The sequence below is a fragment of the Mastigoproctus giganteus genome, chromosome 4 (genome assembly GCF_048544385.1).
Source record: "Mastigoproctus giganteus isolate SK-2022 chromosome 4, ASM4854438v1, whole genome shotgun sequence".
Lineage (NCBI taxonomy): Eukaryota > Metazoa > Arthropoda > Arachnida > Uropygi > Thelyphonidae > Mastigoproctus > Mastigoproctus giganteus.
In genome coordinates, this window is record NC_143578.1 from 82,857,225 (window position 1) to 82,884,448 (window position 27,224).

Sequence of the window (27,224 nt, forward strand, 5' to 3'; positions counted from 1 at the left end):
AATTTACAGTTACGAATCAAGAATGGTGTATTTCAGTGAATGTTGAATAGTAAATTTAAATTCGTAATGTATTATGCCTTGTGCATTTATTTTTATTTAGTAGTTATGTGTAACTGCATTTGTCAATGTTAAACTTCAACTGTTACTTCTTAGCTCATCTTCCTAATTTATTTATACCTTGTTGCAGTGGCATATCATGATCTCTTAACTATCCTGCCATCCTTTGTTTCATCTCAAGACTTAGACGTTAGGCCTGATATGCCTTCATCATTATCATTAATAAATATTAAAAACGATGGGCCTATCACTGAACCCTGTGGACTCCACTAATAACATTTATCCATGAAGACTAGTGCTCATTGATATTAACTCTGTCTTTTCCCATTCAATTATCCCTTTATCCATAGCATTAACTTGCCCTTAATGCCACATTGCTCCAATTTGTGCAAAGTTTTTTTATATGAAACAGTATCAAAAGCTGAGGTATTTCCCGAAATACAAGTATTCAGTATCAAAATTATTTTTTGCATCCAATTCCTTTGTTACTGTATCGTAGAATCCAATCAAATTGGTCAGACAAGATTGTCCCTTAAATCCTTGCTGTTTCTGAAGTATAACTGCACTCCTATCTGGATGGTTCTACATTACTTCTTTAACTAGTGACTCCATTATTTTCCCCGGAACAGAAGTTAAGCTAATATGTCTGTAATTATTGATTTTACCCTTTGACCTTCCTTTGTGAATTGGGAATACATTTTCACATCTCTAATTCATAGGGACCTTCCCTGAATCCCAAGATGATCTTGTAATTATGGCCAAAGGTTTGTTGACATCTTTTGTCTCCTCTCTTAATATAACTAGATAGATCCCATCCAGTGCCAAGGTGCCTCTTTTTACATTTAGTTTCCAGAAATTACTCTTACATTTTCTTCTCAGTTATCACAAAATCATTCAGCTTCTGTTAGAATTTGATTAATTTCTGTCATTCCCTTCTCTAAAAAAATTTCCCCTGTGTGAATGTAGATGCAGACCAATTACTCAGTTTGTGAGCATCCTCAGCAGGTTTATCAACAGCTAATCTATTCATATCTAGTGGACCAGCACGATTCATTTCCATCCTTTTAGTGTTTATGTAAATAGAGAAGTCTTTGCCAGAGATTTCTCGTAATCTGCCTTAACTTGCCTGACCTTTGTAGCCTGATTACAAACTAGTAGTTACGCCGATGAGCCAAAACATTGACCAGCGAGTCATTATGCAAATCGAAACAACTGCAGGTGAACTACAGCGTGTGTGCGGGTCGGGACACGGTATAAAAAACACCTGATACTGAGCTCCGTTAAACAGTGTTACTCTTGTTCTTCAGATGGGAAAGGCAGCGGACTTAAGCAAGTTTGACAAAGGCTAAATTGTAATGGCCAGACGACTGGGTCAGAGCATGTATAGTATAGTATCTTATGTAGGACGGCACCTGAACGAAAGTTCAATTCCGTCGTGGGTCAGAGCATATCTGAAATGGCATGGCTCTTAGGGTGCTCATGGTCAGCCGAGGTTAGTACCAAAAGTGGTCCAAGGAGGGAATACCCACGAACCGCCGGCGAGATGTTGGATGACCACGGCTTATCGATGCTCGAGGTGAGCGTAGGCACTCCCAGATGGTATGTGGCAACAGAAGGGCGACCATGGTGCAACTTGCCGGTAATTGGAATGCTGGTGATGGGAGTAATATGTCACAACACACAGTACATCCAACCCTGCTGAAAACGGGGCTGTGTAGCTACAGGCCGCTCTGAGTGCCCATACTAACCACAGTTCACTGGCGACAATGCCTACAATGGGCAAGCGAGCATCGAAACTGGACCTTGAGTGATTGGAAGAAGGTTGTCTGGTCTGATGAATCACGTTTCGTGTTGCACCATGTGGACAGCCAGGTATGTGTGCATCGTCTACCTGGGGAAGTGATGGTGCTTGGATGCACCGTGGGACGAAAACAAGCTGGTGGCGGCAGTGTCATGCTTTGGGCGATGTTCTGCTGGGATACCCTGGGTCCAGTCATCCATGTGCCGGGCACTGTAATATCTACCACTACCTAAACATCATTACTGACCAGGTACACCCTTTCATGGCAACAGTCTTCCCCTTTGGCAGGGCCATTTTTCAGCAGGATAATGTGCCATGCCACACCACCTGGATTGTTTGAGACTGGTTCATGGAATATGAGAAAGACTTCCAGGTATTGCCCTGGTCTCCAAATTCCCCAGACATCAATCCCATGGTGCATCTGTGGAACAGCAACTCTGATCTGCAGCATCTCAACCACAGACCTTAGAGGAGTTAAGGGATCTGCTGGTTACATGTTGGTACCAGATACCACAAGACACATTTAGAAATCTTGTAGCGTCAATGCCTCGCTGGGTACAAGCTGTTTTGGCTGCACATGGAGGACTAACATCATATTAGGTAGGTGGTCATAATATTTTGACTCAACGGTGTATCTACCATAGGCTAATGTATCACCTGATAATTTATATGCATCCCACACGTAGTGTATCTGACATCCATTTAGGTCTGAGCCTTTAACAGTATCTCTTAATTGGTATAAAAATCCTAGTAGTTTCTATTTTTATGTCCCTGAATGCTTCCGACTTAGAATTTGCTATTGATAACTTCCTTAAACTTCAACAGTTGGTCCCACTGCATAGAATTTAAAAACTGTCTGAGACACTATAGTCACCTTTATGAAAGTCAAAGCTCTTTCCTTTGTCCTCGACAGTAGTTACATCTTTAAGTAAATCCTACATCAATACACTATGATCACCACCTTCTGGTGGGGCTTTATCTGCAGATTCTTAATGCAAAAAAGTGTTACTTCTCATAATCAAATTAAGAGTATTGCTTTCTCTTGTTGCCTCTGTCACAAGTTTTTGTAGAAATCAGTCATCCATTAAATCCAAACTTTTTGTTATTGTGAGATGACCAATGCACAAGTTCCGGTCAATATCTGTAAAGTTAAAATCCTCTCATAATGAAACATTTTCTACAGCAGCATGTTAGAGATACAACCAGAGGGAGTAATACTCTTCATCCGATTATCAGGAGTGATTATGAATCTCTTTGCTTTTCTCAGCACCTGTAACAGCAAATATACTTCCTTACAAAAATGAGGCCTCCAGACCTGATGCAGTACTCAAGGTATGGTCTTGTACAATGGGATAAACCTCCTTATCCCTTCTAGCAAAATTCCTGTATATCATTGACAAAACCCCATGAACTGCCCTGTCAGCTCAGCCTGTTTCAATTTCTCAGAGAACTTCATATCTTGCAGCACAATTACCCCCCAAATTATTTTTCATTTTCCACTATCCTGAATATAGTACTAATACCATACGGTACATTAATTTAGGATTGCTACTACCCACATGCAGTACCTTGCATTTATCAGTGTTAGCCATCTGACTGAGCCTTATACACTCAGTCAGATTTTATCCGACAATGCAAATTTATCAGCTGTTTTTAGCTATTTAAAATGTTTAAATATTTTTACATGTATTTAAAAGTTACTGTCTTTATAAACTTTTTACATATCCTTATTTCTGTACATCTTGACGTAGTGACCTAATTTTTTAGGTAGCTGAAATAAGAAATCTTTTCTTTTTCATGAACTGGTTCTGGCGCATTATAGCCTTAATCGCTGATGCGCCAATAAAACTGAAAACAACCAACCCTGGTCCTATTCCACTTATCCTTTTAGCACAATATATTTACTGTCTCACTGACAATAGATTCATTGCCAATAACTAGCTCCCGTGGGACTAGCTCATCCTCTGCTGATGGTTGTCACTATGTTACCTGATGCACGAGAGTGAGCTGTGTTATTGAATTGGGCAGCTGAGAATTTAATGGGCCTGCCATTTAAATTCCTTCGAGGGTCATCTACCCTATTCTTTAAACTCTCATAGATGCCTATCAGAATGTTGAGTTGGTGCCTAATTTCTTGATGCAGTGTGCACTTAGCACACATGGAGTTAACAGGAAAGGCTGCTTTTATAGAGATGTATGCCATTCCTATAAAAACAGCCTCTCTTAATAAGCAGAGACCATGCTGGGGAAAATTTTACCTCATTAGTCTTGCACAGTCTCTCCAGGATTGAATTGATTGATCAGGTTCTCATGTGCTCCCTCGTATCGTGTCTGGGCAGAATTGCAGACACTTCCAATTTAAATCCTATCTCATGTCTTTTTTTTTTTTTTTAATTTTGCTCTATTTTTGTTAATTAAATCCTTAGCTCAGTGCCAGTGTGTATAACAATATTACCTTTTATGCCCATGGGCATAAAATAGTCATAATTGGCATAATTTAGCCCATGGCAGACAGACATATATACATACTCTGGTCCTATTCCAGCTGTTACTTCTGCACAATATATTTCCTGTTTCCTTGAAACAAGATGGATTTCTCCTTTAGATGATGTCCTTGTGTTGTCTGATACTGGAGCATGAATTCTAGTATTCAGCTGGACTGCTAAGTGTTTGATCGGCCCCTCTTTTTTAATCCTCCTAGGGCACCAACCCTATTCTTCAAGCCCTCAATAAGCCCATCAGAATGCTGATTTTTGTTTTAATCTCTTCATGCTCTTTGCATTAAACACATACAAAGGCATTCTCTATCTGTATCATGTTCTGCTGAATGGTAGCTTAGTAAAGAGGGAGCAATTGATGCATGTATGATCCTGATTCATAGGAGAACTGCTCTCAGCCATTCTCCCCCAGGCAGAATCATTCCTAATACGTTGAACTCTTTGCTTTGCTGCTCTAGTCTGAGGCATGATTTTAGTCTAAATTTAAAACAACACACAACTAAGGTATACAAAAATAATAACAATACAGTAACCCTGCTTATTTGACCACATAATTTTAAATTAAATTATGTACTGCATAGTAGATAACATAATTATACTGTATGTATGTGTAATGTGTGATACAGTTATGTTATAAAAGCACATTTTTATTGCTATAGATTTATCATTTATGGAGCTGATAACAACACTTATAATGGTGATGTGCCTCTACAACTACATGGAAACCACCATGTACTGCCTGTTTTTTCCTGTATCAGTATTTGGACAATTGTGGCGTTGTGTTGAATTCAGAGAATTGACATGTTTGCCCCTGCTAATTAAAATACTCTTATCAAAAATGAAAAAATATAGTTGTATTGCTTCTAGTTTTACTTTTCATACTTTTCTAGGAAAATATTTAAAAGTTGGAATTGTAGGTATGTGTCACTTTAATGATAAACACTAGTTTGTACAATTAAATCATTATAGACACATTTAACATTGCATAAAGTTTTATACTTTTTTTTTTTTTTTTTAGGGACCTGTGTATTACAGAGTATGGATGTGTCGCTATATTTGTGTTTTAATTGCATTAGGTGTTCTTATGTGGTTTTCTTGCACATACAAGGATGGCAGTATGCTTTTAAACAAGATGAATGAAAATATTTTAGAAATCAAGAATAATTTGCATAAACAAGGTAAATTTATTAATAATATTTACTGATTGATATTCAGACTATATTACAGGCAACCCCTGTATAACAAGGTACTTCTACAACACGATTTCACTCTAATACGATTGATAAATTTCTGCAAACCTCGCATAACAAATTATTATAGTAATCTGTAATTTAATACATAAACCAGTATTTCTGTCTGTAAATTGCATGTGTTCTCTGGTTGATTTACCTGTTTGGCTGGACAAAAAATTCCCAGTTTCTGCGGAAAAAATCTTGCTATCTACGCCCGAGACCAACTAACTGAGCCATGGAGTGAAAAAACCCATTAAAGTGCCTTGCATCATCGATCGGATATCAACGTAGCCTTTTTCACCCGGTGTGGTGACAATACCACTGTGCTACACACGCAGACAACCTCGCATAACAGGATATTTTTGAGTTTTTCTGTGGGGTAATTTCGGGGTAAATGTTGGATGTAATTTTTCAACATTTCCTCTCTTTATTGAATCCTCGCTGTTAATTTGCTAGTAAAAAAAAAAAAAAAAAGAAGAGAAATCCCTGTACAGTGGACCCCCGCTATTCGCGGGGGTTAGAAATTCCACGAATACCAAAACGCGAATACTGAGTTACGGCTCCCATAGTAATAAAGGGGTTCCATTCCAAAGTATGAAATATATAAGAAAAACTAGTCTAAAATTTTGTCTATGTATGTACCTTCATAACATGACTATGTATGTAGACAGTACATAGTGAAATGCAAGCATATGGCATCGAAATGAAAATAAGAAACAATTTAATATTAAATGAAATATTTATTAGAAATTTCAAACAAATCTTTCAAACCAGCGCCCTTGCTAGCTAAAAAACTTATCCTGCCAGTGCTATCACCAGTTTCGCTAAAGTGTTGATAAAGGAGTTTTGCCTTTTCACGAATTATGAGTGAACTTAACGGAATTTTATTTTGAGTTCGGTCTTCTATCCACAGATTTAAAGCTTTTTCCATTTTTTCCAAATTAACATCACGAGTTACAGAGCAAATGTTTGAAGCAATTAGCGCGTTTTCATGGACACTGTGGCGGATTTTTTCTTCCGATTTCTTGATTGATCGTACTGTTGATTCAATGATTTTATAATGTTTTATCATTGAGAAGACACTTTCACCATTAGAAATTTTGTCTAATAACTCAATTTTATTCGTCAGTATCATCACCTTCTTTGATAATTTCACATTCACATTTCCCTTGTTATTTTTGTACGGGTTAGAAAGAAATTGTCCAAATAAAGTCACTTTCTTCCATTAACACACTCAAAAAACACTGTTTTACACTGCAAAATGGTAGATTTATCAATTTCGTAAGCATATCAATTTATAAAGTGATAAATTTATTCAATTTTAAAAGCATATAAATTAAAAGCAAACGACGAAACCTTCCATGGCAAGTGCATAACACATACCGAACAAGGATTAGCGAGAAACATCCACGCTCGCGATTTCGTCACCCTTCTCCCTCCACCCACCGAGCGCTGTTTTGACCGGGAAAGATAATTTTAGCCACGCCCATGTTTTTCTATGGCGGAAAATGTTCACGGCACTTTAAAATTCACATTTTTTTAGGTTTCATTTTATGTTAAATCAGCGACTGCGAATACGTGAAACCGCGAATACAGATACCGTGAATAGCGGGGGTTTACTGTATTTTATTTTGTTGGGAAATCCCCTTGTTATGTTCTGTGCTATTGAACTTGTGCTTGTCGAACTTGTGGAAAAATATAGATTTTAAAGTTTTATTACTATTGGATAGCATCCAAATGGATAGCCAGGCCATCCAAAGATTGAAGTTACGTTTCTACCACCACAGTTTTACTAGGTTAATACAACTTCTTTTATTCAGCCATTTGATCAAGGCATTATATCCACCTTTAAAACTCATTACATCAGAAAATCTTTGCAATAGATTTTTAAAAAAAATTGATTCCGAATCTATTGAAGTAATTGTGGCATGGAAACATTTCTCAATTTTGGACTGTATCAGAATCATAGCTTTATCACTCTCAAAGAAGTAAAACTGGTAATGTTAAATGTATGTGGAAAAATGTATGGCCAGAGTCAGTTCATTCAGGAAATATGGTCGAACCGGCAGAAAACGGAATAGGTGCGATAGTAGAATTTGCTATGTCGGTAGGAGAGGAAAGTTTTGATGATATGACTACTGAAGCCCTCTTGGGCAGCACAGTTGATTGAATCGTTGTCCTCCTCACACTGGGTAGAAAAGACCCGAGTTAGAGTTCCGTCGATGAAGGGAGGAATTTTTGTGTGTCTTTTTCATAATGTCGCTGAGTTAGTCGGGCTCAGGCAAGGGTAGCATGGTTTTTTCACCCAGGATCTTGGGTTTTTCATCCAGAAAAATGGAAAATTGTCCTCGGGACACACACACAATTCATAGACAGTATACACAGAGTAACATGGCCTTAGTCGCCTATGCTCCTAAAAAAATAATACAGTGGATTCCGGTTATTTGGGCCACCAGTTAATCGGGGCAGCCGTTTATTTGGGACAAATCTTAACAAACAGAACCCAATCGAGAAAATAGCCAGGGTTTACTTTGCTTAATTGGGACAAAATGCCGTTTAATTGAGGCAGGAGACCGCAGCACTGGAGATTACCCTACGATTGTCTCCGACTGTACCATGTGGTTCGGTCAGATTTCTGGAGGTCACAACCATAAAACAATAAAAACAATTAGCAGTCACCTGTTTATTGGGCTTTTCTGTTAGTGCAATCTATCCTAAACAGATAGTAAACTCGATCTTATTGAATTTGTGATAATACCGACAGCTGGAATTCTGTGGGTTATTATGATAAAATGTGGAATCTTATACTTATATGGAATCTTCAATCATATAAAAAAAAATTAATTTTCAGAATCTTCTCTTCATTCCAATTTTTAAAGCTTCGTAATTTGTTACTCCATTCTCACTTGCACGTATCGTGTTACTTGCAATTTGTGTGTGCCGTGTTTTTTGTTATTGATTGCTTATCTTTTTACTGTTTTAAATTTTAACCCCCACCCACAAATGTCAGTGAACAGAAATGTCAACTAGTTTAGTTAGTATGTACATATAACAGTACGTATTAATTATTCCTATTATCACGTATATTCTTCCGAATTTTTTCACATATCATTTAATTTTTTAATTGGTAAGGTAATAAAGGGTAAATTTGTGCTTAATATATCTTTACTTTTATAGCCTGTGGATAATATTCCTCCTATTTTCACTAATTAGAATTGCTGTTTAACCCTGGGGGCTCACATCTGGTGAGTATGGGCTTGGCACACCCGGGGTCCCGAGCTGGATATCATCATTCTTCTCTTTCTTGGTGAATCCCTTCTACTTTTACTTTTGACTCTCTCTCTCTCTCTCTCTCTCTCTCTCTCTCTCTCTCTCTCTCTCTCTCTCTCTCTCTCTCTCTCTCTCTCTCTAAGAGTAACTCAGGAATTTTTTTTTTTTCCTGGTGCAGCATAAGCCTGAGGCTTCCTTGTTACCATATGGCTATTAATAATAATAATAATCATAAAATTCAATTCACAAACGTGTTTACAATGATCGGCGCTTACTACACATCGTATAGTGGACGGTACTTTACTATGGTGAGTTCGTCGTAACGTGATTTGATTGTACAGTGAACTAATTGTAAAGGGGAAGGGGTACATTGTATTTTTAACTATTTACGTGAAACTTTGGATAATTGGGGCAGCCGCTTAATCAGGCCAAAATGCACTAGTCCTGATGTGTCCCAAATAACTGGAATCGACTGTAAAAAAAAAAAAAAAAAAAAAAAAAAAAGATTACTGAAGACGTTCGAGAATTAATGGTAAAAAAAGAGGCCGACGAAGCGGATTTGGGGGAAATGGCATCGAAGGTAAAACCAAATCAATTCAGAGGATGATAGCACAGATGAAAATTCTAAACTTCCAAATTTTACACTAAAAAAGCATATAGGAAGGCATAAAGTTAGCTGAGCAATTAGAATCTTATTTTTTGAATGCAGATTCTTGAATGAAAGGAACCCGAAGTTCAAAAGGGAGCTTCAAAAATGCTTAGTTCCATATGATGAAATTCACAAAGATTTATCAAGCAAAAAAAACAAAACGAGATTACTGATTTTTTTTTTAGAGAAAGCAGAAGATACAAGAAATATAGAAATGTTTGTTAACGAAATAGTATATTTTTGTTAGCTCTTGGAACATAACCCCCTTTTTTGTACTTTTTCTTAGTCCTGTATAACATGGTTTCGCACAACACAACATTTTATAGGAACCTAACTACCGTTATACGAGGGTTATCTGTACTACAATTTTAATGTAACATGTGTAAGTCCTGTGTACTGGTTTAAAAAATTGTTTTCTATTTTGTTTTACTTGTAAAAAGTAGAAAAATTATTTGAATGTCTGATGATGGCTTTTACAGTGTGAATGAGAAAGTGTACTTTATTTTACTGTTTTAGTTTGTTGTCTGTTCTGGTTAAAATAATGGAGTCACTTATTAAAGTTGCATTGTAGGATCATCTAGACAAGACTGTAGCAATAATTCAGACACAGCATGGGTTTGTTAAGGGAAAGTCTTGTCTGACAAATTTGATAGGATATTATGATGTGGTTACAAAGGAACTAGATGCAAAAATAATTTTGATATCATATACTTGGATTTCAGGAAAGCTTCTGACACTGTTGTGTATTGAAGATTACTATACAAATTGGAGCAGTATGGTATTAAGAGTAAAGAGTTACTGGTAGAAATCATGCTACAATGGATAAAAGGGTGGTTGAGTGGGAGAAGACAGAGTGGTAATCAATGGATGCTGCTCTTTGTGGACTAATGTTATTAGTGGAATCCCACAGGGTTCCGTGTTGGGCACACTGTTGTTTTGTATATTTATCAATGTTATTGATGAAGTTATATCAGGCTTAATGTTGAAGTTGGCAGACAGTACAAAAGTGGGCAGGGTTGTTAATGGCAGTGTGCTACTGCAACAGGATCTGGAAAATTTGGGCAGATGGGCTGAGAAGTGGTAACTGAAGTTTAACATTGAGAAATGCAAAATACTGCATATGGGTAGAAGTAATCCCAGAGTAACAGTACCAACTGTGTGGTACTACACTTAGGGTGGTAGAAAATGAAAAAGATCTGGGAGTGATTGTGCAGTCAGACATGAAGTTTTCTGAGCAATATAGACTGGCTGCCAGAACAGATTGTGACGTATTGTCAATGATATACAGGAATTTTGCTAGCAGGGAAAAAGTGATTATCCCTTTGTGTCAGGCCATGCCTTGAGTACCGCATACAGATCTGGAGGCCTCGTTTTAGCAGGGATGTAGAGTTGCTTAAGTGTGTACAGAGAAGGGCAACAAGATTGGTGAGGGGAATGAAGGGGGGTTCTCTTACCAAGAAAGGCTTAAGTTCTGTAAATTGCAGCAGCTGGAGACTAGGTACCTGCGAGGTGATCTGATTGAGGTGTATATGTCCTTGAATGGGTTGAGCACACCGAATTCTGATGAGGTTCTTTGCTTGCTCAGATTACGAACCTGAGGGGGCATAAATTCAAATTGAGGAAAGAGTTGTAGAATAGAGTGCGGAAAATTGCCTCTAGCCAACAGGTGTTTAATTGCTGGAACAAACTTCCATCTATCATTGTGAAAGTTTGATGGTTTGAATAAATTCAAGGTGGAACTGGATGAACTTTTAGAGGGAATGGAACTTTTAGAGGGAATGGTTGTGTGAAATTTTTTTTTTTTTGACTGATGCTATGTAAGCTCATTTGCTTGCTTTCTTGCATCACATGCCTCTACTACTACTAGACCATGAGGCATCAGAGAAAATGGTCTGTAAACTGCATGTATTCTGTGGTTCTTTCGCCTTTTGTTTGATGAAAATCCTGAGTTCCAGGAGTGAGAGGTTGGGACTTCTTGCTGGCCATTTTAATGATAATTGATCATTATGTGAGTAAGTGCTCATTTTAAATGCAGCACTATCAAAATATACTACATCAAAACATACTACATTAACTTTGCACAGAGAACAGTATCGGTAAGGGTATCTAACAATTTCTAGATAGCAAATTTATACTTCTAACTCTCTCAAAAGGTTTTCAAGAAGCACATTAGCTCAGGTGGTTATTTTGGTTTTTTTTTGTTGCAAAAGCAGCTAAAGCCATGAGGCATCAGAGAAAATGGTCTGTAAACTGCATGTATTCTGTGGTTCTTTCGCCTTTGTTTGATGAAAATCCTGAGTTCCAGGAGTGAGAAACTGCACAACCCTCGCTCAAGACTGCCTTAGCCAGGTGGGAAGGAGCAGCAGTGCGTAGCACACGCTTCTTGATTAGACCGGGGTTCGAGCCCGTCACCACTAAATACGGATGGAGGATGTGGAAAAGTCAGGGAATGACCACCGCATATCCCGGAGCAATATGGCCTTAGTTGCTAATGCTCCTAAAAACCAAATACCAAACATAACAAACTTGCTGGCCATTTTGTCAGACCTTGTTGACAAGCCATCTGCCAGGGTACTTTTTGTCTAGCCAGTATTGGATACGTATCGCTCTCACCTTTTTCCCCCTTTGATAAAAATTGTTTTCTGTGCTCTTGCGATAGCTTGAGCTTATTTATTTATTTTTTTTTAAATCTTTTACAGTTTTTTTTTTTTTTATTGTTTTTCAGTTTTTGTAATGTGCATTTTGCCTATTGACAAAGCCACTGATGTGGCTTTGTCAATAGGCAAAATGCACATCAAAAATGAAATTAAAATTTCATGATCATAATCTTCCTGAACAGTTGCTGCACATAATGTGGTTTCAGATTGCTCTTGAATTTCAGCTATTTTTTTATTTTTTTTTTAAAATTCTTTAACAAACAACATGTATACAGTATACCAGCCTCCTTGTCTGTATACCACGCTGATATTCTTGGGTTGCATTCAAATGTTTCAACATCTGGAGAACAGGATCTCTGAGGCTATTCACTTTATTTCATATCTGCGACTGATTCTGTTATGAACTGTCATAAGTAGTTCATAACATCACTAATTTTGGAATCCAGAAAGGCATAATATCTTCCATGCTCTGCCCTCCACCATAATTGCACATGCACAGTTGAATTTTACACTTCAAGCAGAGAAGGAATTTTTATAGGCTTTTTTTTTTTCAGGATTTGGCCAAGTCAGTGTTGGTTTCAGGTGAGAGTTGTACAGCTTTTTCCCTCAAAAACTTGGGCAGACTGACAATATAATATATTCATTTTATTAATACAGTACACTGATTCCTCATAGCTTTAGTTGCTTTGGTGCAGAAACATAATGAACAGATGTTTTCGTCAAGAGTGGAACTATAATACTTTTTTGTAATGATAAACGAAAAATGTTATTGTTTCGTTTGCAATGCTTCCATGGCTATACCCAAAATAGTAAATTTAGAAAGGCACCTCAACACTCCATGGTAAATACCAATCGAATTTTCAGCCTAATAGTGACCTTAGAATAAAATAAATTAAAAGAACTTAAATTCAGATTTGCACAACAAAATTTCTTCATTTCTTCATGACACCTAATTTACAATTTAAAGCAGTAACTGTAGCATCATTTAAAGTGAGTTGTCATCTTGCAAAAAAATGCAAACCATTTTCTGATGGTCAGTTCATCAAAGACGCATTTTTAGGAATAACAGATTTGCTTTTTGAAAATGTTAAGAACTAAAATGAAATTAAAAGTGCTGTTCAAGATCTGCAATTATCTCGAAATACTGTGATGCGACGCATTGAAAAAATTAGTAAAAATGCGAGTGAACAATTGCGTGCTCATATTGCTAATTGTCTCCTTTTCTTTACAACTGGATGAATCTACAGACGTCAGTGATACAGCTGAATTGCTCGTTTTTCTTCATATGGTTTTTGATGATTCTGCCACTAGAGAAGAACTGCTGAGTATGGTTTCATTAAAAGAAAGAACTTAGAGGTCTTGATGTTTTTAACGCATTCAAAAATTTTATTGAAAAAAAAAAAATAAATTGCCACCATTTAAGCTCATATCAATAACAACAGATGGAGCTAAAGCAATGACGGGGCATCTTAACGGATTCATTGCATTGTGCCAAGATGATGAATTCCAAGATTTTTTGAGTTACCACTGTATCATCCACCAACAAATGTTAGCCAGCAAAAGATTAAATACTAAAAGTGTTATGGACGTAGCTTTCAAAATCGTGAATTCCATCAGAGGACAATCTCTTCAAAAGACTTTTCAAAATGCAACTCGATGAAAATGAACCAGATTTGATATTATACACAAATGTGAGGTGGCTGAGTTGGAGTAAATTTCTACAGAGATTTCGAAATTTGTTGAATGAAATTAAAAAAAATTGTTGATCAAAGGGGAGGAGATGATTATCAGCAGGCTGCAAGATACGGAGTGGTTGTGTGATTTGGCTTTTTTGGCAGATTTTACCAGTAAATTAAGTGATCTGAATTTGGAATTACAAGGAAAAAATAAAAATGTAGTGACATGATTGGTAGTATTTCTGCATATAAATATCAATTTTTGGCAATGGCTAAGAATCTCAAAGAAAAAAAATTCGATCATTTTGCAAATATGCAAGATCGTTATCAGCAGCTACATTGTTCAATATATTTCTTATCCATTTAATGTCGATTTAGATACGAAACAAATTGCAGAAAAAAATCATTGAGATTTTTTACATGGAGAAAATATTACTTGAAAATGAAATTATTACATTGCGAAATGATATCTTCCTAAAAGTCAGATAATCAGAAAAAGACCTTTGGAAATATGTTTGCCGGGAAAAGTATTCAAATGTAAAAAAAATGCAGTGAACTTTTTTTTTTTTTTGGTTCCAATGGCTAAGAATCTCAAAGAAAAAAAATTCGATCATTTTGCAAATATGCAAGATCGTTATCAGCAGCTACATTGTTCAATATATTTCTTATCAAGAGGACAGTCTATTAATGTGTTGGACTGACTGGATAGTGTCACGAGTCTGAAATCGTGGCGATTCTTCTGCTCTCAAGAAGAAAGCGTGCATAATATTGGTATGTCTGATTCTTAGTATAGCCAGTACATTTTCTTCTTTTCTCAACTTTTATGTGCTAGAAACCCAGTTTTCAATATTCGGCTTTATTGGGTATAATTTGTTTTCAGTTTGCTGGTTCCAAGTTTCTTGCCATTGCAACTGGCAAGTATGCCGTATCACAGGCTTGTAATTGGAATACGGCACTGATATATCTTCTCCGATCTGTAGTATAGCTTCTTTTGCTGACTTGTCTGCTGCTTCATTTCCAGCAATCCCTGTATGTCCTGGGATCCAGCAGAAAAGTGTATCCTGTTCATTTCTGGCACAGCCATTTAGTAATTGCCACATATCTACATGAATCCGCCTTTTTGTATTTTAAGACGAAGATCTGCTCTACTCTTATGGACTTGCATGCAGAAGATTCTTTACGGTTGGCCTTATATCCCCAATTTTAAAGCTTGGCTGATGACACGAAGACACAAACTTTACATAAATTAAATTTAAATACGTATGAATTTAAAATAAGATTTCTGAATTGTATTTAATTTTAAAATTTATAAACAGCATTTTTCAATATGTGTTGATTAACTTTTTTAACCATGCACAATGAATTTCATGAGATGGTAGATCGTGGTACATATTGAAGAACAAAAGTAGATCGCATCACAAATTCAGTTGGTCACCCTTGATATAGAGTTATCCTTTTAAAACAAAACTCTGTGTTTAGGGGATAAAAAGAGTTTTTTAAATTTTGGAATTTTATACAAATATGTGTGTAATATGTTATAGCGAGATGTAATTCAAAAAGATACAAAGTGTATAATGTAATCAACAATTAAATTTTCGCTATAACTAACTTTTTGGAACCGAGGCGCTAAGGTATCTATGTGTGCAGGTGAAGCAGAGAAGCGATTCTCGGGGAAAACCGCTTGCAGGTCAATAGGTGAGCAAAAGTTGTAAACAGTGTGAGGCTTTTCTCTCTGTGGGAATTGCAATGTGCATGTATATGGCTATAGGTAGAGTGCAGATAGTAATTGGAGATGGAGAGATTTTAGATAAGATAGCAGGGTTCTCACCCTTAGACTTATAAAATTGCCTTTCTGATCCTGAAGTATAGACTAGTTTCATGAGATCAGTTTACAAATTTCCTAAAAAGGAAATGTCGAGCACATTAATGGGTTTCAGATTTATTCTGCATATCTGACGTAATGAAAAGGAGCTCCATATATAAGCAGACCCATGAGGCATGATAGGAAGAGAGAAGAGAGACAAGCTGAAGTTAGGAAAAAGGTGAAAGATTAGGCGAAGGAAAAACTCCTAAACCCAAGAGAGCCGAAGATAGTTCCAGCCGAAGGTCTTGGTCATTCGTTCCTAAGGAAGGATATCTACAGCTAACACCCTGTTGGTACATATGAGGAGAGCAGAGAACCTAAAGAGACGAGCACAAGCATGTTTTGGGTCAGAAACAAAGGAAATTCGATAGAAGAAGTTGAGAGGCATTTTGTTTAAGAAAACAACGATTAGTTTAATCTTTGTTTTGTATAAGTGAATAGATGACGTTAAGTAACAACATATGAGTTAGACATGATGGATCCTTTCTATTAACACAAATATATGTAAATCAATTATGAGAGGCAAGAAACCTCTATTACCCAATTACAAATTAGTTTTAGTACACAAACACTAGTTAGGGAAAGTCAAGAAACAGCAATGGTATTGGACTAACAATGGTTGAAGGTTCCTGTGGGTACTAGCATTGGTTCAGATGTCCAAAAGGATTGCTGATAATGGGTAAGTCTAAATGAGGAGAGGTTACACCTATAGCTGTGTGCCCGACTAATGTATTGATAATATAACTAGTAGCTCTCATAATAGAGTGATGTTGTACAGTAGCTGTCATTAGCAATAATTAATCTTTAAGAGCCATGATACTAGTATAGTGACAATACTAATATACATACATATATAGGCAGTATAACCATAACCACAAATATGTACTTGTTTCTCTAAACAGATGTTTAGATTTAGAAACAACATATATCACACATATATAGAAAATGATGATGTATGAAAGAATAACTGATTGTATAGCTTTCTTTACCATTGAATAAATGTTATGTTTATTTCCTTTTGAAACGTGTGCTTCCCTCTGTCAACATTCTCATAAAACACCAGAGTCATTTTGAAGTAAGAGAACCAGAAAAGTTTTGCTGCAACAAGGGTCTTATAAATTAACAAGTCCTTTGGTGTAATCACAGTGCGTAGCTAAAACTGTATTTCTTAATGAGAAAATCAATATTCTTATTAAGAAACCAGAGTATACGAAGCTATTGTCCTTAATTATCCAGGACAAGCTCCATTCATGTCAGAAGGGGCAATGCCCATGGAAAGAACGGAAGGGGGCTACCCTGCAACACAACAGAGTGAGAGAGCGAGATACCACTTTTGCTGTGCTGAGCAAGAGGAGATAAAAGATGAGAGCGACAGGGCTCTTACAAATAGTAACGGAGGCATATAATGCAAGAAAGCAAGCATATGAGCATGTGTAGCATCAGCCAAACCCCCCCCCCCCCAACAATTTCACACATACATTCCCTCTAAATGTTTGTCCAGTTCCTCCTTGAATTTATTTAAGCTATCAACTTCCACAACGACAGATGGAAGTTTGTTCCGGCAATTAACCACTCACTGGCTAAAGGCAAATTTCTGCACATCTATTCTATAACTGTCTTTCCTCAATTTGATTTATGCCCCCTCAGGTTCGTAATCTGAGAAAGCGGAAGGATCCCATCAGAATTGAGCATGCTCAATCCATTCAAGGGCCCCGAGTGACAAGCGATTTTCTCAGTGATTTATAGAGTGCTCTTATTAAAGAAAAAGTTGTATTTGTTTGCTAGTGCCCTTTTCTGTTTTATTTACTTCCAGTTGTTCTGTGCTTAAAGTATTAAGTAAGAAAACAGAAAGGAAAACAACCTTTCTTTATTTTTTTATTAGATGCTGGTTATTTGAGATATATATATTTTATTAATAACAAACAATTAACTTCTACAACTGCTTGGTCACTGGTGGCACAGCTCTTGCTTCCACGTGGCGGGGCCGGTAACCTGGGAGAAGAAACTCGCTCTCCCAGGGCAAAAAGTAACATTGCTCATGGATGGATAGCAACAGAAGAAATAATTACGAATCTCTCAATCCAACTCCATCGACCAGGGATGATATAGCTACATCCAATGCAAAGAGGCAGAAAAAAGAAGGAACTGAAAATCCTGCTCCTCTTTTTCTAATTCTGCACTCCTTGACAGACAACCCACCGAGTAAGTTTCCCCATTTTTAATACAGAAATGTATTGAAAGTGTAGTTGGCCCTCCAAAAATGGTCCGAAGACTCCAATTTGGAGACCTAGTTGAGATGAGTGAACATAAACACTCAGAAAGACTGCTTATAATATCTACATTTGGTGGAATTCCCACAAAGGTTACCCCACATACCACCTTAAACTCCTCTAAAGGGGTAATAGCGGAGTGGGATCTCCTAAACGTTTCAGAGGAAGAGATCGTTCAAGAACTAAACGATCAAAATGTCATACATGCGAGAAGAATAGTCATCAAGAAAGATGGAGTACTTACTCCTACTCGGACAGTGATTCTCACATTCAGTACACCAACTCTGCCATTAACCGTAAAAGGTGGTTATTTGAGATGTAAAATTAGACCATACATTCCTAACCCAGTCCGCTGTTTTAAGTGCCAGAAGTTTGGGCACTTACAAGCAGTCTGCAGAGGTGTTACCACCTGTGTCTCCTGTGGTTCAAAAGAACACAGACTGCACTACTGAAACGCAGTGCTGTCCAAATTGCCAAGGAAATCATTTGGCATACTCAAAGGAGTGCACCCAATGGCAGAGGGAAAAAAATATCCAAAAGTACAGAGTTGAAAACAAAGTGCCATACCATGAGGCAAAGAAACAGTTTTTAGTGTCCACTAAATCGCCTTCTTATGTATCAGTTGTGCAAAAGCCACAGCGCTCTCTAACAGTACAGACCGATTGCTCAGTTACTCCAAGCATATCAATATCTGACTGGGCAAGGTCAGTCCTTTCCTCACTGAAAGAAAACTCTACACAACAGCAAAAAAGTCTTTCAGTAAACACGCCACTGACAATACCGCCAGATAAAACCTCTGTACAGCACCCAATAAAACAAGTTCTGAAGGAGAGAGTCAAAAATCTCGAACTGATATCATGGACATTGATACAAAATCACATGAAGATGATACACTTCTCGAAATACATGCAGAGGAAAACATGGATATCAGTAGACCAATATTCCCAAAAAAAGAAAAAACAAGAATAGACAAGCATAAACAAACTGCATCCCGTAAGCAAACAGATACACCTGATAATACTCAATAATGCATGGAATTGTCGCGGACTCTGAGCCAACTTAAATGATGTTTATGATCTTTTTACAGAATATAAGCCTGCTATTCTTTACCTACAGGAAACAAATCTGACCCCCCCCAAATATCTATAAGCATAAAACATCATATAATGATTAGAAAAGATAGGAACAACTCTAATATAGCTCATGGAGGGATAGCACTGCTAGTCAATGCCAGAACTTTCAGACCTATCCCTCTGAAAACAACATTAGAAGCAGTCACTGCACGAGTCAGGGTCGGGATAACAATAACAGTTGTTTCCTTATACCTTTCACCCAATCGTTCCTACACTTTTGCTGATTTAGATGATTTAGTCACTCAGCTACCACCACCCTTTTGTATCTTGGGTGACTGGAATGGGCACTACCCCTTATGGGGTTCTTTACATCTTGATAAGAGAGGTCAACTGATTGAAAAAATTCTTGAAAGGCACAACTTAACGTTGTTAAACAATGGCAGTCACACATATATGCATTTCTCCTCCTGGTCAACTTCTGGAATTGACTTTTCAATATGCTCACCAAACTTGTTTCCACTTATTTATTGATTGGATACTTACTGACAACCTACGTAACAGTGACCACTTTCCAATATTATGCACATTTTCAACTAACTCTCCACCGCAAACTGAAATAAAAACAATCTGGAAATTTGACAAAGCTAACTGGATGAAATATCAAACACTGGCACATTTAGATTTTCAAACCATTGGAGACTCTCACCATTGATTCTGTGGTAAGTTGCACCACTGAGAAAATAATGGCAGTCGCAGAATCTGCTATACCCAAATCATCTATCAAAGCCCGCTTCCACCCAAAAATACGGTGGAACAAAACTTACTTGTAGGGATGCCAAAAAAGAGAAGAATAAATACTGGAATTTTTTTTGTAAAAACCCAACCAAAACTAATCTGATAAAGTTTAAAAGAGCAAGAGCTAAAGCTCGTTATATTCAACGTATAAGCAAAAAAGAGATATGGTCCCGATATGCCTTCTCTATAAACAGAACCACAGACATCAAAACAGTTTGGAATAAAGTGAGAAAAATTAATGGAAAATACCCTGCTATAACTACTCCGATTCTACTTTTAAAAGGGAAAGAAATCAGTAATCCTCTCGAAATTGCTGATTCTTTAGGTAAAATGTTTGAAACACTTTCAGCTGTAACTGCATATGATCCAACCTTTCAGTCACATAAAGTATGGGCAGAAAAATATAATCTAAATTTCAATACTACACGCCAGCTTCCGTATAACGTACCCATTACCATGACAGAGTTAAGCAGTGCACTTTTACGATCAAAAAACAGTGCTGCTGGCCCTGATGGAATCTATTACGTAATGTTATGTCATTTGAGTGAAGAGTCACAGTTTGCTCTTCTGAAACTATATAATAGAATCTTTCTTGAGGATTACTACCCTATTAGCTGGTGTCATTCCATTGTACTAGCGTTCCCAAAACCAGGAAAAGACCATACTGATCCATCAAATTACAGATCTATTGCTTTAACCAGCTGTTTAGGAAAGACATTAGAGAAAATGATTAATGCCAGATTGACATGGTTCCTAGAGACAGAAAATATCCTAAGTCAAAATCAATATGGCTTTCGAAAAAGAAGATCGATACTTGACCTCATGGTGAAAGCTGAAGGAAATATTCAAAATGCGTTTCTCAGGAATGAACACCTAGTGATGATATGTGTTGACATTGAAAAAGCTTTCGACACAACCTGGTGATATGGGATTCTTCACGATCTCTATGAATCCGGTCTTCGAGGTCATCTTCCGAAATTTATCCAGAACTTTTTGAGCAATAGGTCCTTTCAAGTATGTTTTCTTTCTGCTCTCTTGCAGACATTTGTGCAAGAAGAGGGGGGGGGGGTCCCCTCAGGGTTCTGTGCTTAGTGCCTTGCTCTTCTCCATCAGGATTAATTCAGTAACCACGTGAATTCCTGACTCAGTGGAAACATACCTGTATGCAGACGATCTGGAAATCTCATGTTACTCTCAAAACATGCATGTAATTGAAAGACAGCTTCAAGGCACAATTAACAAACTTGTTCAGTAGGCAAAAAATAATGGTTGTCGACTCTCAAAGCAAAAAACAGCAGCAATACACTTTTTGTCGTAAACGAAAACTACATCCTGATCTCGATTTACAACTTGATTCTTATCCAATTACTTATCAACAAAGTATTAGATTTCTTGGAATAATTCTGGATAAAAAATTAAGTTATTTAGAGCACATTAAGCATATCCATACAAACCTGTCTACGAAAGCTGAATCTACTTAGGGCAATTTCTGCTATGTCGTGGGGTGCTGATCGGTACATGCTGCTACACCTATACTGTTCACTAATTAGATTGAGAATAGACTATGGGTCTCCTGTATATGACTCAGCAAGACAGAGCGTATTAAAATGGCTTAATCTTGTACCTCACAATGCTCTCTGAATTACCCTAGGAGCGTTTCGTACATCACCAGTTCAGAGTCTCTATACAGAAGCACATGAACCACCCCCATTCCTTCATCAGCATGTGCTGCTATTAAATTATGCAGCTAAGATCAGAAGTTTCCAACATCATCCTATATGGCAATATCTTTTCACACCAAAATGGGATAATTTGTATAAAAATAAACCTTTGCATTAGATTACAGAATTTAAACACATCTTGGGGTCTAAATATGGATAACATAACTCCAAATGAAAGCATGGCAAATACCCTTGGCAAATGTTGATAAACATTTCCAACAATGGGGAAAGCATACCCTTCAAAATTGCAATATTAAGCAGATTCATGCAGCTCATTCCTTTCAGTTCTCTTGTTACACTCAAATTTACACAGATGGCTCCAAGGCAGACACTAAAGTAGGTGCAGCTGCAGTACTGCCAAATTTAACAATATCTCATCAGCTTCCTTTGGAGTGCAGTAGTTACACTGCAGAACTGTATGCTATCCTGATGGCATTAAAGAATGTAAAACAGTCTTCATACCCCGAAACCATAATTTATACAGACTCCTTAAGCACTGTATCTGCTGTTCACTGTGAACTTCCTTTGAGTCACCCCTATTTAAAACAAATTCAAATAAATTTAGTGCAGCTTCATACAAACAAGCAAAAAATAATCTTCTGTTGGATTCCTGGATGTTCTGGAATCGCAGGCAAAAAAAAAGAAGAATTTTCCGGCAAGAATGTGAGTCTCATAACATCAGACATCCAGATTCCTTACACCGATTACAAACACATCATACAATGTGCCGTAAGAAAAAATGGCTGTTCATTTGGCAGGAGAACAAAACCAATAAATTATTCCAAATTAAAAACGATCACAAGCTGTGGACATCAAGCCTCAGAGGGAATAGGAAGGAAGAAGTTGTACTTTCTAGATTGCGGATTGGGCATACCCACTTAACTCACATTACCTACTCACACAGAACTATCCTCCACTATGCAGCAACTTCAAACTCCACTTACAGTAAAACATCTTATTCTTGATTGCCCATTATACTTAAGAGAACGACAAACAGCTTTTTCACATCCATGTTCCTCAAATCAACCTACTTTACAGAAAATTCTCAGAGACCGACCAGATATAAATGATCTCTTTACCTTCCTGAGAACAATAAACAAATTCCATCTAATCTAAATCAACCTTGCTATTTTGTTTATCAAGCCTCTCCTAAATAATATTGTAATAGGTGCATTATGGCCTTAGTAGTCCTTGCACCAATAAATCAAATCAACAACAACAATCCATTCAAGGCCTTATTGCCTCAATCGATCACCTTGCAGGTGCCTAGTCTCTAGCCACTGCAGTTTGCAGAATTTAAGCCTTTCTTGGTAAGAGGACCCCTTCATTTCCCTCACCGATGTTGTTGCCCTTCTCTGTATGTGCTCAAGAATCTCTACATCCTTCCTAAAATGAGGCCTCCAGACCTGTATGCAGTACTCAAGGGTTGGCCTGGCCATTGTCTTATACAAAGGGATAATCACCTCTTTTCCCTACTAGCAAAATTCATGTGTATCATTGACAATACCCCATGACCTGCTCTGGCAGCATGTCTGCATTGCTCAGAAAACTTCATATCTGACTGCACAATTACTCTCAGGTCTTTTTCATTTTCTACCACTTAAAGTGTAGTACCACACAGTTGGTATGTTACTCCAGGGTTAATTCTACCCATATTCAGTACTTTGCATTTGTCAAAGTTAAACTTCAGTTGCCACTTCTCCACCCATCCTCCCAAATTTTCTAGATCCTGTTGCAGTAGCACACTGCCATTATGTCATTAACAACCCTGCCAACCTTTGTATCGTCTGCAAACTTTGACATTAAGTGTGATATACCTTCATCAATATGATTGATAAATATACGAAACAACAGTGGGCCCAACTCCAAACCCTAAGCCATAATTATGAGAGCATCGTTGGACTCAAGGGAAGTCCCCATGGACTGGAGATGTGCAAATGTATCCCCTTAGATTCTCCTTTGTGAATTGGGGATACATTTGCACATCTCCAGTCCATGGGGACTTCCCTTGAGTCCAACGATGCTCTCATAATTATGGCTTAGAGTTTGCTTACTTCCTTTGCCACCTCCTTTAATATAACTGGATAGATCCCATCCACCCCGGACGTCTTTCTTATGTTTAACTTTAACCGTTTCTCCTCCACTTTGCTCTCAGTTATTACAAAATCATTAAGCATCCTGTGAAATTTGGATAAACTTCCTGCATTTTCCTCCCTTAACTCTGTGAATGTGTGAATGTAGATGCAAAATATTCATTCAGATTATCAGCTATCCGAACAGGATTTATATAAGTAAAGAAGTCCTTGCTGTTTTTCTTAGCATCCTTTGCCAATGATTTCTCCTAATCTGCCTTCACTTACCTAATCTCTTTTGTGACTTGATTACAGACTAGCTTATATCTGCCATAGGCTTCTGTATCACCTGATAATTTGTATGCATCCTATGCATTTTTCTTCTCTGCCATGAGTCTCATTAGTTCATCTGACATCCATTTAGGCCTAAACCTTGAACAGTATTTCTTAATCAGCATGAAAAGCTCAGTAGCTTCCACGATTAGTTCCTTGAATACTTCCCACTTAGAATTTGCTGTTGGTAACGTCATCAGTTGGTCCCACTGTACAGAATTTAAAAACTGTCTGAGACGACTGTAGTCACCTTTACGGAAGCAGAAACCCTTCCCTTTACCTCTGATGGTAATTATATCTTTAAGTAAATCCCACATCAGTACACTGTGATCACTGCCACCTTGTGGTTCCTTTATCTTCAAATTCTTAATGCCTGAATAATCACTGCTGATAACCAGATTAAGAGTATTACCCTCTCTGGTTGCCTCTCGAACATGCTTCTTCAGAAAACAGTTATCCAATAAATCCACAAAAGTCTTCCTAGTGTACAAGTGACCAACCCACAAGTTCCAGTCAATATCTGGGAAGTTAAAATCCCCCATTATAACACAATCTGATTTATTAGCCCATTCTGTTTCTCTGTACAATTGTCCGTTGTACTCATTAGTCATTAGGCCTATAACACTCCTACTCTCATTTTGGCTTTCCCAGTGCTTATGTTTGATTCAACTGATTCAACATTGTACTGTCCATGTATGTCAACTGGAAGCACTTCCTCAGATTTTGTTTTTCTTAATTAACAACATAATCCCTTCTATCCTGTCTATCCTTTCTGTACACATTGTACTCCCCAAATTCCAATTCTGCATTCCTAATATCTGTGTGACACCACGTCTGATATCTCAACAATATCCACATTTGATGTCTTGATCAGCACTTCAAATTCGTCAAATTTATTTAGTATACTTCTAGCATTGTATGTACGCGCAAGTATACATACACCTATTCTCTTATTCTTGGTTACCCTAACGCAGCTCATGTATTTATTTGATTCATGGTGACTCCCACCAGTCCCTGAAACCCCAGCACTCTGCCCTCCAGGCCGCTGCTCATTCTAAAAGAAGCAGGCAAGAATCACTTTCACCCCTGCCTGCTGCTACCTTTAACCTTTTAGTCTGTGAATCTCCCCAAGCTAGCAGTTTTCTGACCCACCTAATGCTGCCCCGATAGCATCAGAAAACACTCTTGCATCCCTTCTATTTAAATGTATCCCATCCCTGTAGAAGCAGTGTTTCCTGTTAACAAGCACAGACCATGCTGAGAAAAAATCTATCCCACGAGCCTTGCACAATCCCTCCAGGGTCTAATTGATTGACAAGGCTTTCATCATATACTCTCTCATATTGTGTCTGAGCAGAATTGCAGACACTTTCAAATATAACCTTAACTCATGACTTTTTTTCAGCATTGACCTGAACTTGTTAAGTAAATCTGTAGATCTAATCTTAATGTCATTAAGAGTAAATGTAGTGAGTAAGGCAAGGCTCAGCATTTGTTTACTGATTCGTATTATCAGTTTAACTTCAAATGGAGCATCATGTGTTTATCCAAGAACCTGTTATTTGTTGAGCTTTTTTCAAGTTTTAATTCTATAAGAAGTGTCACTATGCTTTTCAAGAATCCCCTCCAAACAAATAGGCACCTAGTAAGTCTGTCATTCATCATTTTATTAGTCATTTTTGACAGAAAGGTAGTGTTCATGGTGCAAAACATAGCTTCGCTAAACCTGTGTTAACAGAGTCAAAATTAACCAAAGTTCAATTTGCTTTTAAGAATTCTCTAAGGAAGTCAGTAAGTGAAAAAGTAGTGTCAATTGTCATGTGGGGTGGTCATAGGGCACTAAAAAATTAGGCTGCTTACATGTCTCATTCAATTTGGCCGTGAACTTCAGAAGTCTGACAAAGGTATAAGAATGTGAAATTGCAAAGCTGGCTGTGTAATTTTACATTTAATGAAATCAGTACCCTCCTTGTGGATTATTTTTTGTTGGAATGTTAAAATAAAGTCTATAGCAAGAATCCATAATTATAGGAGGAACTTTAACAGAATAATAAATCCAGAATAATCTCTATCCCAAATATACACTTTGTGACACTTTGGTGAATGGCACACAATATGAATATGTATCTACAAGTGTAGATGCATATTTATGTACACATGGTGCGTATTTCCAGCATTTATTCTGATTAATGTATAAAAGCATCATTAATAAGTTATTTCAAATTTAAGAGCTGTATTATTTAATTTCTGCATATATAGAGTTTTGTTTGAAATGGATACCCTTGTATAAAGAGTTATAAAAATTTGTACTTAATTTATTAAAATGATTCAATTTTACTACAGATTCACATATATTTTTTTGCATTATTTTATATTTTTTGCATTATTCCAGAGGATCTCAGACTATTCAGAACTCATTTTGGCATTGTTTTTCCTTTAATAAAAAACTTTGCAGGGAACACCTGCAAGGAAGAAGCAGATATTAAGTCAATAATATAGTTTGCATCAATCATAATTTTCACACAAATAAACAGGCCACCAGAATGTCCTAAGCACAAGGTGTCATATCGATGTTGCCAGTTGTTATTATTATTAGCTATATGGTGCAAGGAAGCCTGAGGATGATGCTGCATCAGCCAAAAAAAAAAAAAAAAAAATTCCCAAGTTACCGTGAGAGAGAGAGGAAAGAAGGAAGAGGAGAAATTGAAGGGAATTGCCAAGAAAGAGAAGAATGATTATATCCAGCTCAGGATCCTGGGTGTGCCAAGCCCATACTCACTGGATGTGAGCCCCTGGTGTATCTTGCATTATAGCCAAGTTTGTTGTTGTGCCAAAAATCCCTCAAGCAATAACAACAAGCTAGCTGCTACAGAAACAGAGTGAATTTTATAGTCATATTGACATGGGTGACTCTAAATAAGAAGGCAGCATGCTAATAATAAACAAAGCCATTTTTGAATATTGAAGTTGATGTTTTTCGTCGTCAACAAATTTGTGATCTGTATGTTTGTTAATACCAATGTATGTTAATAAAACAAAGTTTTATTCACATGCATTGGTCAAATTTTAAAATGTACTTGTCGGCCCAAAAATTTTGTATATTTGCATGACTTTTCAGTATTAATTAAAGGAAAAATTTCAAAAACTTCAAAATTGAGTTTCCAAGATTTTTTTATTTCAGAATTTTTTTAAATTCTGAAACTTTTAATTTTAAGGGCATTTGTAATTAAAGTAATGATTTTGCCGGATTGTGCAA

General features: G+C 37.1%; 1 protein-coding gene across 1 annotated transcript in view; it reads left to right on the forward strand.

The window, feature by feature from the left end:
* The window catches only part of LOC150086874 (uncharacterized), a 66,269-nt gene that overhangs the window by 2,886 nt on the left and 36,159 nt on the right, over window positions 1-27,224 (forward strand). Inside the window, exon 2 of the mRNA XM_090372307.1 lies at window positions 5,375-5,534. Coding sequence (XP_090228433.1) covers window positions 5,375-5,534 — 160 coding nt within the window. The remainder of the gene's footprint in view (window positions 1-5,374; window positions 5,535-27,224) is intronic.